Genomic DNA, 15016 nt, shown 5'->3' with positions numbered 1-15016 from the left:
AACTAAATAAAAGTTTAAAAAAATGCTATACAGAATCTTCTATTACATAAGAAGGATTACCTTCTTGAGCCAGACACTATTAATGATGAGCACTGGAGCTCTGGTAGCGTAGTGGTTACGAATTGGGCTGCGAACCTTAAGGCCAGCAGTTCGAAACTACCAGCTGCTCCGCAGGAGAAAGATGAGGCGTTCTGCTCCCGTAAAGATTTACAGTCTCGGAAACCCTGTACAGGGTCGCTATGGGTCGGAACCGACTCCACGGCACTTAGCAACAACAACAACTGAATTGCAGAAACTAAAATGAAAGTAAGCTTCCTTCACTAATAATGCCAATTTGCAGAGAAACAAACAAATAGCAACATAAACAAAATGTTCTCTACATCAGAAATGAAGCACAGGTCTTGTTGGTAACACTCCAGTCAACTCAGAACCTAATATAAAAATCAGGGGGTGGGGGTGACAAGGGAAGGGACAAGCATCTGGTCACTGAAACTTTCTGGCACCCATATTTGGTGATGTTGTTGTTAAGTGCTGTTTAGTCAGTTCCAACTCATAGTGACCCTGTATAGGGTTTGAACCGCCGACTTTATGGTTAGCAATCCAATGTGGATCCTTCAGGATATGCCCTCCTTTAGGACAGTGGCCACTTGTGGAAGTGGATGTCCGTACCGAGGTCCTGGTGCTACCAACATGTTTTGTACAAAGACTCTTCAGCGATTTGGGGCTCAGAATTCATAAGGAAACAGATCAAGGAGGATCCCGGTTGGTTAAGAGGTAACCCAGGAAGGGTCATTCTTTGTGAATACCGCATCTATTTCAAAGACAAATTCTGTGTCCCAGCTGATCCTTGCTTCTTCTGTCTGTGAAGAAACAAAAGCAGATTCCTGCATAAGCTGCTTTCCTAGTTCCTAGATATAAGAATAAGGAAACAAAACAAAACTTGTCCCTTAAGAAGAATGGAAATTCAGAGTTTGTTTTCAGATCCCATGAAACCCATTTGTTGTTGAATTTATAACAGTATAGCAAAACAAGAGTGAGGAAGTTGCATTATTATGTTAGTAAATCCAAGGATTTTTGCCTTAGATAACTATTCTTGTTAGAGAACTATTCTTATTCAAATAAGTTTCAAATTTGAAGTGTAGCATGGTACTGCATGATAAGCACTGAACTGCAACATATAAGGTCAGTGGTTCAAGCCCACCACCCACTCCTTGGGAGAAAGATAAGGTTGTGGGCTCCCACGAAGATTTACAGCTTCGGAAACCCTATACAGGGTTGCTATGAATGACACCAACAAAGTGCTGTAGGGTAAGCACTGGACTGTTAATCACAGAGTTGGCAGTTCAAACCCACCAGCTGCTCCAGTAAAGATTTACAACCTCCAAAGCCCTAGATAGGGTTGCTATGAGTTGGAATCGACTCAACGGTAATGGGTCTTATGACAATAACAGGAGCGCTGATTGTATAAGCAGTTAAGCACTTGGCTACTAAACACAAGGTGGGTGGTTGAAACCCACCCAGCAGTTAAATGGGAGAAAGTCCTGGCAACCTGCCTCTATAAAGATGCAGGCTGGAAAACTTGTATGGGGCAGTTCCACTCAGTTATGGTTACATGGCGTCTCTAGGAGTCAAGAAATCAACTGGACAGCACCCAACAACAGGATACCAACGGCTTACTTTGCCTGAGTTCCTGCCTTCTTCATAAATCATCAGAATCATGAAACTAGAATTTCCTATGCATTGCCAATTTCTGCCACATAGCCATTAAAAATCCAAGTTATTAAGATGCCAATATGGTTCATTTATCATTTTAAGAAATTGAAGTTTGCAATTCAGTAGGGTAGAAGATTTTTATAAAAAGTGACACTGTGTTGTTGTTTGTTTACTCTATTGTTGTTGTTAGGTGCCATCAAGTCAGAACTGACTCATAGCGACCCCATGTACAGCAGAACGAAACAATGTCTGATCCTGGGCCAACCTCACTACCACTGCCACACTGGAGTCCATCAATGATGCCACCTGGCCGATCAATCTCGTTGGGGGTCTTCCTCTTTTTCTCTGACCCTCCATCTTAGCAAGCATGATATCCTTCTCCAATGACTGTTCCCTCCTGACAATATGTCCAAAGTATGAGAGACGAAGTTTGGCCATCTTGGCCTCCAAGGAGCACTCCTGCTGCACTTCTTCCAAAACAGATCTATTAGTTCTTTTGGCAGCCCATAGCACTTTTAGTATTCTCCTCCAACACCATAATTCAAAGGCATCAATTCTTCTATGGTCTTCCTTATTCACTGTCCAGCTTTCGCATCCATATGAGGTTACTGAAAATACCATGGCTTGGGTCAGGCACACCTTAGTCCTCAAGGTGACATCTTTGCTCTTCAAAGAATAGTTATCTAATAGTTTACTCTATAATGAAATTTCCTCACTCTTGTTTTGCTATACTGTTATAAATTCAACAACAAATGGGTTTCATGGGACCTAGTCACGTTGAAAACTAAATGAGTATCGTAAACTGCACATATCTAGCATTTTCCTTACAGTAAAATCTATATGCTAAATCATAGCTGCTTCTTGGATTAGAATCACTATCTCTAATAAGCCTTATATTGAATACAAAACATATAAATATATACTTATTTAGCGAAATATTTTTTTTTTATGTGACATACACAAAAATGTGTTTAAAGACATGATATCATGCATGGTAATGTCCAACTTGTGTGAGTTTATTCCGCTCAGAAATTTCCTAGTAGTTTGAACCATGACCTCAAAATTCTGCTCAGCCTATGAGGGTGCTTTAAATGGTTGGTAGAAAAATTCTACTATCTTTTCATTCCATTTTCCCACCAACTTTTTGAGGCCCCCCTGTGTTTATAATTCCCGTTCAATGAAAGACAAGAAACACAAAGCAAAGCAAGAACACCTTACTCAAGAATCTGGAAATGCCTTGATGATGGACTCGTAGGCAGGTGGGGGAGGTGTTGAAAAGCCAATGCGAAGGTTATTATTGGACCAGTGGAAATCAGGGCGGCTCAGGCTGTGGGATGTGTTGCTGGGAGAAGCGCTGGAAGATGGAAGCGTCATCAGGTGACTATCTGTGTCTATGGGAAGTGGTGGGCATTGCAGAAAGGGATGAAAAGTAGATGCCCTGAAACTTGATTTTCTTGGAAAGGAATTGTCTTGTTCCATGGAAGCTTGTCTCTGGAATGTGAGACTGGCCAGGCTGAGGTTGCTTCGACGCTCACAGCCACTGTGACGGTAAAATCCAGGTCTGTGGAGTCCATGGTTGTAAGAAGACCTGGAGCGTCGGCTGGTACTCCACTGAGAGATGGGGGCACTGGCTCTTCTTCGAGACAAGCAAACAAAGAGAGCCCAAATGCATCCTCCAATTACAAGTCCAATCGCCATGGACACGGTGAAGGACATTATCAGATCCTCTGAAACAAAACACACCAAAAAAATAAAAAATAAAAAAAAAATCAAACTGCCAAATCAATTTTTAAGTAGGTATTCCAGTAAAAAGACATCAGAACACACACAGTAGTAATGTACTAAATAAGCCTACTTCCGAAACCCTGTACTGGACCACTGAATCGGAATGGACTCGATGGCACTTAACAACAACAACTTTGAATTAAGCAAACAGGAGATGGCACTGGGTGTATATGAACAAATGGAAGATGATAGGATTCCACTTGATAACAAAAAAATGAATATCAGATGAAGTTTTTCTCAGTCGCTTTCCAAGTTATTCATGCTATTTTATAATCTTTAAGGATTAAGAAGTGAAAAAGAGTCCCATAGTTTAGCTTTTAAATTTTCTCAGAGTTACAAAAGCAGTCCAAAGCTTATTACTTTTGAGTTATAGTATGAACACGTGACAAATAATTTCATCATCTCACTGGTCTTGCCTTTTTCTCTGCTTGCTCTCTTCAGTCTGGTGCTATCTCCCACCTGCAGACTTCCTGCTGTCTCGGTTCCTGGCTCATTCTGAGATAGAAAGATGGCGGTAGCACCATCTGTTGGGCTGACTGATTTACATCCTATTTCCTGAATGCCTGAGCTGTCACCTGTAATTGACTCCTGATGACATGACCTATGCAGACAACTGGGCTCTTACTTGGTCACCAAGTTCCAGCTCATGCTGGTATCATGCCCTTGTTGTGATACTGAAATTCCTGTCTCTGAAGCATCATAGAATCTCTGCTTGACACCGTATCCTCCAATTCATAGAAACTGTATTTGTTCAGATTTCCTGTTCTGGGGCGGGGTTGCGGGAAGCAAATTCTGCTTCACCGCCTGTCCTTGTGAACTAAAAAAATTAAACTCTTGATTGAAACTGGGTAGATGAGCCCTTGCTTTACATTTTAAAATCTTTGGTTATTAGAAGACCCCTTCAGATTCCCCTCGCATCACAGTTCCCCACCCTTCACTTGTGACCAACCCTGAAGCCATATGGATTTTCTCACTATCCCAGTCTTCTAAGACTTCTTAGAATTCTCTGCCTTGCCATATAATTTTCCTTATACCTAGTTACTATTTATTCATCTTTTGTGTCTGAAAACCTTATTCTTCACATCAGGATCCATTTCAAAAATCACCTCTTTAACAAAGCCTCCTAAATTTCCTAGACAAAAATTAGTTTAGTAGAGAGGCAAAGCGAGCTATCTAATTGCTCATCAGCTATTGTATTTTAAAAAGCCCTGGATTGAAAATCAACTCATGGGGGTTGTGACATTGGGGGTGCAGGTAGGTCACAAATTCTTTGCAGTTCCTCCCATAAAGAGTCATTGTCCCACCCCTTGAACCTAGGGTGATTTCATGCTTGCTTTGATTAATAGAATGCTCAAGTATAAATAAGCTTCAAGAGAATGTTCAGCATCCACCCTTGCTGCTCGTAGCCATCTTGCAATCACCAGTAGATGAAGCAGCTCAGGCTAGCCAGCTAGAAAATAAGATGTTCCATCCCCATGTGGTGCAATGAATTGATTAATAGATCTCTCCTAGCCTTAGTCTTTATAACTCCCACCAAGTGACTCTTTTGCTGATGGGTCTGGGTAAGAGATGGTGGGAGAAGATATTGATAGGATGACTTGATCCAGTTGTGGCTCTTAACAGAGTTAATTATAACTGTAAAAACTTAAAACCCCAGTACTCGTTCTACAGTGCCACACCTGGACTCCTTGCATTGGTATAAAATGAGTCATCTCAGAAGCAAAGAGGGAGAGACCTCACTACCATCAAAGAAGATTCAGGAGTAGACTCACAGCATGTCTTTTAGACCCCGAGACCCCTGTGCACAGAACCTCTTCAACCCAGGGACAGAAAGATGTGACACCGGAGGAGGGGCAGAAGAGCAGCAGCATCAGAGCCAAGACCCAGAGCACGAGACAGAGTGATGGGCTTCCCAGCCCACAGAGCAAGAAAATTGGAGTGACTTCTGCCCGGAGACTGGCTTGCAGAGTAGGGTGCTTCCAGACGCTTAATTTTGGGAACTAGATTTGCTGACCCATGGAGCTAGAGCCAAGTGCCTTGAGGCTGAGGCTCATGGTAGAGTGGAGTGCCCTGTGAGCATTTATCCGCAGCCCTAAAGGAGGTTGTAACATAGACCAGGTAGAGAGAGGACTGACTGTGGACAAGTCTGAGGAAAGCTCTCCTTGACTGGAAGAACTGTGCCCTGGACATTCCTCATCCTGAACTGTAACCTGGCAACTTCCCTAATAAACTCCAGCACTAGTTCTAGAGTATGGAACCCAGCTGAGTAGAGACTGCTGAGGGGGAGGATGGGCGATACGTTCTTTATTATTTATTTATTTATTTATTTTTGCACCCTTTTCTTGCCCTGGCCAAAACTTACCAATATTCACATAGTTCTAGAAAAAAACGTGCCCATGAAAAAAGCCCACAGAGAAAAATAAATAAATCCACTGTGACAAATGCACACAAGAAAGATACACACAGGGGCAAATGCTAACCCTCATTGTTGTTGTTGTTGTTGTTGTTAAGTGCTGTCGAGTCGGTTCCGACTCATAGCAACCCTATATAGGGTTTCCGAGACTGTAAATCTTTACAGGCGCAGAAAGCCTCATCTTTCTCCCACAGAGTGGCTGGTAGTTTCAAACTGCTGACCTTAAGAGTCACAGCCCAATTTGTAACCACTATGCTACCAGAGCACCTTCTCAGCAATATAATTGAAAGAATTAGACCCTCATAAACATTCACAGGACCTTTATGAAAACTGACTCAGTGGCACTTAACAACAACAGTGACACATTGACAACATACTGATGACAACATTGAGCGTGCATGTGAACAGATGAGTGACAGTGGATTATGTGGCAAATCATTTACAAATCAGCCATGGCTCTGCCAATGAAATAATCCACAACAAACTTCAACTTCGAAAAGTTTGTGCGCGATAGGTACCAAAGCAACTCACAGAAAAACATCAACAGAAGTGCTTGGACGTCTGCAAACAAAATTTGGACTGATGCTCTAAGGAAGGTAAAAGGTTCTTTTAAAAAATCGTTACTGGTGATGAGACATGGATTCATCACTACAAGCCTGAGAGTAAATGGGAGAGTATGGAATGCAAACATCCTAAATCGCAGAGCAAGAAAAAGTTCAAAAGTCAACCATCAGCTGGAAAATTGAGGTTTACAATTTTCTGGGATTCTCAAGGGCCAGTATTGAAACACTATCAGGAAAAAGGTTCAACAATCATCAGTGCTCACTACTGTGAGATGCTCACTGAAAGGCTGAAGCCTGAACTTTATGTTAAATGCAGAGGACTGCTATCCAAGGGCTTTGTGATCTTGCATGACAGTGCACATCCCCACACCTCTGTTCACACTGCTGACACTTGGTAAAAACTGTAGTTTGAGGTGTTAAAGCATCCTCCCTATAGACTTGATCTTGCTCCATTGTACTTTCACCTGTTTGGTCCACCGAAAGCAGACCTTCGAGGATGAAGATTCACCTCTGATGAAGAAGTGAAGACAGTGGTGCTTTCGTGGTTCGCAGCTCAGCCTAAAACATTTTTAAATAAGGGAACACGAAAGCCTGTTGACAGATGGACAAACTGTATTGAAAAGCAAGGAGATTATGTCAAAAACTGATATATTTGTCTTTTCTACAAGTTGATTAAGATAAATCCTATCCAGAGTGAGGACAATTTTGATGCACCCTCATAGGATATGCAACAGAAGATAAAAATGGAAATAGCAGTAGAAGAGTGCCTGATACTGTGCCAGAAAATGAGCCCCTCAAGTTGAAAGTATGACTTCAAATATGACTAGGATAGAGCAGCCTCCTCAAAGTAGAGATGACCAGAATGAAGTGAACTGAGTAAAGCTTTAGGAAACTTTACTTGCTGATGGGGCACCTCTCAAAATGAGGAGAAACAGCTGCAAACATCCATTAACCATCAGAATTTGGAATGTATAAAATTTGAATCTAGGAAAATTGGAAGTTGTCAAAACCGGGATGGAACACATAAATATTGATATTTTAGGAATCTTTATAAAATGGACTGAGCTGAAATGGACTGGTATTGGCCATTTTGAATCAAACAATCATATGGTTTACTATGCTGGGAATGACAAATTGAAGAGGAATGGTGTCACATTCGTTGTCAAAAAGTACATTTCAAGATAAAGTTTGAAGTACAATGCTGTCTGTGATAAGATAATTAATATCCATACACCTACAATGAAGACTGTAGTCCTGGTGTGACACTGTGGGATAATGAGCTAGACTCATTGTATTTGAACTGCAAGGTCGGCTGTTTGAGCTCACCAGCTGCCCCTCGGAAACCCAATACAGGCTAACTATGAGTCACAAATGACTCAATAGCAGTTCAACGGCTTAACAGCAATACTGAAGACCGATTAATACAACTATTATTCAAATTTATGTACAAACCACTAGAGCTCATTTCTCAAGCTGCAGAAATGAAGAAAAAGTTCAAGTCTTTGTTACAATACTATGGGCAAAATGAGCCTTGGTGTGGCACTGTAGGTAACTACCAGGTTGGCAGTCCAGACACACCAACCACTATCAGAAATCCTAAACAGGGTCCCTGTGAGTCAGGAGACAACAGCAATGGCTAAAATATTGAAGGATACAGAGAGCATCAAAAGAAGATGGAAGGAATGCACAGTCACAATACAAAAAAAATAAAAAGTCAACATTTAACCATCTCACAAAGTAGCATATAATCAAGACCCAATAATACTGAAGGAAAAAGTCAAGCAGCACTGAAGTCATTGGCAAAAAAACGAGACTACAGGAATTCACAGAATGCAAATTTCAATCTTTCAACAAACTGATGCAGTACTGAAGGCCCTCATCCATCTACGCCAAAAAATTTGGAAGAAATTTCAAATATGGATCTCTTCCAATTGCCTGAGAGACCTGCTTAGTCAATTGGAAGAGATCCATATTTGACTCATATTTGACCCAAGCATTCTGGAGAGGTTGTCCAATAAAATGTAGAAATTAGCAAATGAAATCATTAATACCACATGCAAGTAAAATTTTGCTAAAGATACTTCAAAAATGGTTGCAACAATACATGGATATTGAATTGCCAAAATTTCAAGCTAGATTCACAAGAGGACTTGGAACAAAGGATATAATTTCTGGTGTCATATGGATCTTGGCTCAAAGCAGAGCATTGTGCTGTATTGCCTATGTAAAGGCTTTCAACTGTGTAGATCATGACAAACTATGGATAACATTGTGAAGAATGGGTACTCCAAAACATTTAATTGTACTCATGGTGACCCTGTATATATAGACCAGGTGGCAGTTGTTAGAACAAGTGGGTACTGAGTGATTTAAAATCAGGATTGTAATCTTTCACTATATTTATTCAATCTGTAAACTGAGCAAATAACCAGTACACTGGATTATATGAAGAAGAACATGTCATCAGGATTGGAGGAAAGATCATTAACAACCTTAAATTGCAGATGATACAACCTTGCTTGCTGGAAACAAAGAGGACTTAAAATGTGTACTGATGAAGATCAAAGACTCCAGCCTTTAGTATGGCTAGAACCTCAATGTGAAGAAAACAAGAACCCTAATGACTGGACCAATAAATAACATCATGACAAATGGAGAAAAGATTGCAGTTGTCAAATACTTCATTTTGCTTAGGTCCACAATAAACACACATGTAAATAATGGTCAAAAAACCAAATGATGTATTGCATTAGCAAATTTGCAGCAAAAGACCTCTTCAGTGTTCAAGAGCAAGGGTGTCCGTTTGAGGACTATGGTAGGGTATGCCTGACCCAAGCCTTGATATTTTCAATTGCCTCATATGCATGTGAAAGCTGGACAATGAATAAGGGAGACTGAAGAAGAATTGATTGCTATGAATTAAGATATGGGTAAAGAATATTGGGCATACTGTTGTTAAGTGCCCTTGAATTGGTTTCAACTCACAGTGACCCTGTACGGTATATCCAAGGCTGTAATCTTTGGGGGGAAAGAAAGCCTCATCTTTTGAGGTGAATGGGAACCACTGACATTGTGGTTCATAGTCCAGTGCATATCCTACAGACTCATTGCACTCACTGAATATACTATATACCGCCAGAAAAGCAAGCATATTTACCTGTCTTGGAAGCAGTACAGCTATATTGCTCCTTACAAGGAAAGATAGCTTGAGTTTGCCTCATACACTTCACACATGTTATCAGGACGGACTGGTCACTGGAGAAGTATATCATACTTGGTAAAGTAGAGAGTCAGTGTAATAGAGATGGATTGACCCAGTGTCTTCAACAATGGGCACAAAGCTAGCAACTATTGTGAGGATGGCACAGGACAGGACAGTGTTTTGTTCTTTGTACATAAGGTCACTTCATCAGTTATTAATAAAGACAATAGCTATTAGTGTGTATGTATCATTTGTAAACATTTACAATTTATTATTATATATAATTGATCTATATAACTGTATATTTTGTTGTTGTTGTTAGGTGAGGTTGAGTCGTTTCTGACCCATTGTTGTTGTTGTTAAGTACCATCGAGTTGGTTCCGACCCATAGCGACCCTGAACAGGGTTTCTAAGGCTGTAAATCTTTATGGGAGCAGAAAGCCTCATCTTTCTCCCACAGAGCAGCTGGTAGTTTCGAACTGCTGACCTTGAGGTTCGCAGCCCGATTCGTAACCACTACGCTACCACAGCTCCTTGGTTCCAACCCAAAGCAACCTTGTATAGGGTTACCGAGGAGCAGCTGGTGACCTTGAACAGCCAAACTTGTGCTACAAACTGACTTTACAGTCCAGCACCTTAATCCACAGTACCACACCAGGACTTCTATATATAGCTATATTGAGAGAATTTAATTGTTATTGTTGTTGTTGTCAGGTGCCATCAAGTCGGAACCGACTCATAGCAACCCCATGCACAGCAGAATGAAACAATGTCCGATCCTGAGCCAACCTCACTACCGCTGCCACACTTGACGCCATCAATGATGCCACCTGGCCGATCCATCTCGTTGGGGGTCTTCCTCTTTTTCTCTGACCCTCCATCTTACCCAGCATGACATCCTTCTCCAGCAACTGTTCCCTCCTGACAATATATCCAAAGTATGAGAGATGAAGCTTAGCCATCTTGGCCTCCAAGAAGCACTCTAGCTGCACTTCTTCCAAAATAGATCTATTGGTTCTTTTGGCAGCCCATGGCACTTTCAGTATTCTCCTCCAACACCACAATTCAAAGGCATCAATTCTTCTACAGTCTTCCTTATTCACTGTCCAGCTTTCGCATCCATATGAGGTTATTGAAAATACTATGGCTTGGGTCAGGTGCACCTTAGTCCTCAAGGTGACATCTTTGCTCTTCAACACTTTAAAAAGTTGTTATTAGGCACTGTTAAGTAGTTCTGACTCATAATGACCCTATGCACAACAGAACAAAACACTGCCTGGTCCTGCACCATCCTAACAACTGTTGTTACATTTGAGCCCTTTGATGTTGCTGTTGTGTCTATCCACCTCATTGGGGGTCTTCCTCTTTTTGGCTTTCACATACATATGAGGTGATTGAAATGCCATGGCTTGGGTCATGTGTACCTTAGTCCTCAAAATGATGTCTTTGTTTTTAACAATTGAAAACAGTCTTTCAATGAAAAATTGACCAGTGCTACGTTTTATGAGGCTTCCATTGATGTTGATTATGTTCAAGAGCAAGTTTCAAAGTCTCTTCTTTCATCCATTTTGTTCTTTTCTTTTTTTAAAATGACCTCTTAGTTTCTTCACGTATGATGTCCTTGATATCGTTCCACAATTCATCAGATCTTTGGTCTTTAGTGGTCAATGCATCAAATCTATTCTTGAAATGGATTCTAAATTCAGGCGGGATATACTCAAGGTCATACTTCGGCTCCTATATACTTCTTTTAATTTCTTCAGTCAATTTGTACTTACATATAAGCAATTGATGGTCTGTTCCTCCGTCAGTGCCTGGCCTTGTTCTGATTGATGATATTGAGAGCCTCCATTGTCTCTTCCACAGATGTAATCAATCCACAGAAGTCCACTTGAATAGTTGTGGAAATTTATGTGTTGAAATAGGTATTTGAAAAGAATAAATTGTTAGTCTTGCAACATTATAACATGCAATTTTCAGCATCATTTGTATCACCATATTTTCCAACAGCTGATCCTTCTTTGTTTCTAATTTTTGCATTTCAGTCACCAGGAATTATCAATGTATGTTGATTATATGTTTAATCTATTTCAGATTGTAGAAATTGTAAAAATCTTCAATTTCCTTATCCTTAGCATTAGTGGTTTATTTGTACATTTAAATAATAATCATATTTTCCGGTCTTCCTTTTAGGTATGTAGACAGTAGATCAGTGACAGCTTTGTATTTCAGGATAGATCTTGAAATGTTCTTTTTGATGATGGATGTGAAGTCATTCCTCTCCAATTTGTCATTCCCAGAATACCAGACTATATGATTATCTGTTTCCAAATGGCCAATACCAGGCCATTTCAGCTCACTAATACTTAGGATGGAGTCCTGGAATGGCACTGTGGGATAAAGCACTGGAATGCAGGGTCGATTTGAACCACAAGGTTGGCGGTTCAAACTTAACAGTCGCTCCTTGGAAACCCTATACAGGGAACCAACTCGGTGAAACTTAACAACAATACCTAGGTTATTGATTTCTTAAAACTTTTTATTGTGAATTGAGTGAAGATTTACAGACAAGATTTTATAATCAACACATAATAAACTTTGCTTCATCTCAATGACTGCAATCCCCTTTGTATAATAACAGTTATTCTGTTTCTTCCCACCTTTGTCCTTAGGTATCTGTTGCCCTTTTGATTTTGAATGACTGTTCCATCATTCCTAGTGGCATACCTTACTAGTTGTTGTTCCTCCTGTAGACCTATCTGCTGTTTGGCTGAAAGGTGAGTCTGGATCATGAGGGTGAGTTCCTTTCCAGACCTGAAAGTGGTTGATGGTCATACTCTAAGGTTCCTCCAGTCTCTTTCTGAACAGTAAGCCTGGTCTTTATTTTGTAATGATTTTGAGTCTTGTTCCACATATTCTGCTGTTCTATCAGGAACCTTCTAATGGGCTCCCTTTAAGAGCAGTTGGTAATGGTAACTGGATCTGACAGACTCCTGATAACAAATTTTGGTAGCCTTTTCCTTAAACCTAGTGTGAAAGAAAGGTATCTGAAAGAATCCAGAAATTGGCACAAATGTTTCTTTTTTAAGAATTACTTGCCTCCATGTTTTCAGCAGTTTTAGGGGAGAAAAACATGATTCATAATTTTCCTAGAGACATTATAACATGTTAGCAAATTACATCAAATGATTACTTTTTTTAATGCAATCTTCCTTTGAAGATAAAGAAATACATTCTGATATTGGTAAGACATCCCCACATCATATAAAATAGGTACTGTTGTAGTTATCAGATTCTACACAACAAGAGGTCCACACATAGAAAACCTTCAACAAATCAAAGCTGCTCTTACTAGGTGTCCTGTGACTTATTCAAGCCATCTGACTAATGGCCACTGCTTTTGTTATTGTTAAGTACTGATCTTGTACAGGGTTTCTAAGGAGTAGCTGGTGGGTCTGAACTGTCGACCTTGTGACTCGCAGTCCAGTGCAGATCCTGCAGCACCACATTAGGAGTCCAATGGTCACTGCAGTACCATCTGATTCTAAGACTCTAATGTGAATCTGGTTTTCCGGAATCTGCCAATACCTCAAATGCTGTTCTTAGTATTAACAGTTAGTAGAGGTCACCATCTAGTGGTCTTGAGTTGAATGTTCCAACATCTGAAAGTTTAGTGTATCATTGGCAACAGATGGAACAGTAATTAAAACATTCAGAAACTTCTTTACAGTTATAGGAATTAAAAGCTCTGCTAAATAGTAAAATAAGTCAAATCATATTGTTCTGGGGACCTAGACTTATACTATAGGAGAACTATTTGCCAAAAGGAAGACTTGGGGGGAAAGTATTTGGAAAGAGAATATTTAGGGAACAAAAACTTGATTAATTACAATAATTTAAATAGTCAAAAGAGCAAATATTTTCTATGTCTCTCATGTATCAAGAAATTCTAGTGCTTCTATTTTCATAATATATCCAGAAATCAATCTCTTCTCTCTGTCTCTTCTACTACCACCCTGGACCTACTGACCATTATCTCAGACTGAACATTTCAATTGTCCTTCGCCTTCTATCCATGCCCCTCTACTCTCTGTTGTCAATATAACAGGCAGAATTAGGCCGAATCACATCACTGTTCTCTTTAAAACCCTCCATTTCTTCCAAAGGAAAAACCAAACTCCTGTGAGTGGTCAAAAGACCCTACTTGATAGTTTCCCGATTGCACGATCTTATGCAGCGTCCTTGTGTAATGCTGCGGGTTAATGTGCTGCACTCCAAGGTTGGTTTGAATCTCAAAGTTGGTGGCTCAAGCTCACCAGCGTCTCTTCGGAAACACTATACAGGGTTGACTGTAAGTTGAAACTGATTCAATGGCACTTAACAACAAACAAATCTCCTACCACACTTCCTCTGGCTCATTTCATTCCAGCCACCCTGTCATCCTTGTCATTCTTTGTTTGTTGCTGTTATGTACCATGGAGTCGATTCTGACTCATAACGACCCTATACAGGGTTTCTGAGGCTGTAAATCTTTACGGGAGCAGAAAGCCTCATCTTTCTCTCACGGAACAGCTGGTAGTTTCGAACTGCTGACCTTGCGGTTCGCAGCCCAATTAATTCTTTAAACACAAGATATACTCCTGATTTGGGTCATGCGCACCTTAGTCCTCAAGCTGACATCTTTGCTCTTCAACACTTTAAAGAGATCTTGTACAGAAGATTTGCCTAATACAATACGTCGTTTGATTTCTTAACTGCTGCCTCTCCTAATACAATGTCCGAAGTATGTGAGATGAAGTCTGTCATCCTCCCTTACAAGAAACACTGAGCTGTAGATTTGTTGATTATTTGGGAAGTTCAAGTTATATTTAATATTCTTCAAAGCACCATAATTGATGTTTTCTTCAGTGTTCTTTATTTATTGTCTAGTTTCACATCCATATGAGGTAATTAAAAAACCCATGGCTTGGCCCAGGTGTACCTTAATCTTCAGAGGGACATCTTTGCTCTTTAATACTTTAAAGAGGTCTTTTGCAGCAGATTTTCCCAATGTAATATGTTGTGTGATTTATTTACTAATGGTTCCTTGGACATTGATTATAGATCAGAGTAAAATGAAATCCTTAATAATGTTCATCTTTTCTTCATTTATTAAGCTGTTGCTTATTGATCCAGTTGTGAGGACTTTTGGTTTCTTAATATTGATGTATTGAATTAGGCAAATCTGCTGCACAAGACCTTTTGAAAGTGTTGAAGAACAAAGATGTCAGCTTGAGGACTAAGGTGCACCTGACCGAAGCCATGGTATTTTCAATAACCTCATATGCATGTGAAAGCTGG

General features: G+C 40.2%; 1 protein-coding gene across 1 annotated transcript in view; it reads right to left on the bottom strand.

The window, feature by feature from the left end:
- Positions 1 to 2931: 2931 nt before the first annotated feature.
- Positions 2932 to 15016, bottom strand: part of MYCT1 (myc target 1) — a 26617-nt gene continuing 14532 nt past the window's right edge. Inside the window, 1 exon segment of the mRNA XM_006874354.1 lies at positions 2932 to 3440. Coding sequence (XP_006874416.1) covers positions 2932 to 3440 — 509 coding nt within the window.

The sequence above is a fragment of the Chrysochloris asiatica genome, unplaced genomic scaffold (genome assembly GCF_000296735.1).
Source record: "Chrysochloris asiatica unplaced genomic scaffold, ChrAsi1.0 scaffold00271, whole genome shotgun sequence".
Lineage (NCBI taxonomy): Eukaryota > Metazoa > Chordata > Mammalia > Afrosoricida > Chrysochloridae > Chrysochloris > Chrysochloris asiatica.
The sequence above is the reverse complement of the archived record's forward strand: the minus strand, read 5'-3'. Positions and strand labels throughout refer to the sequence as shown.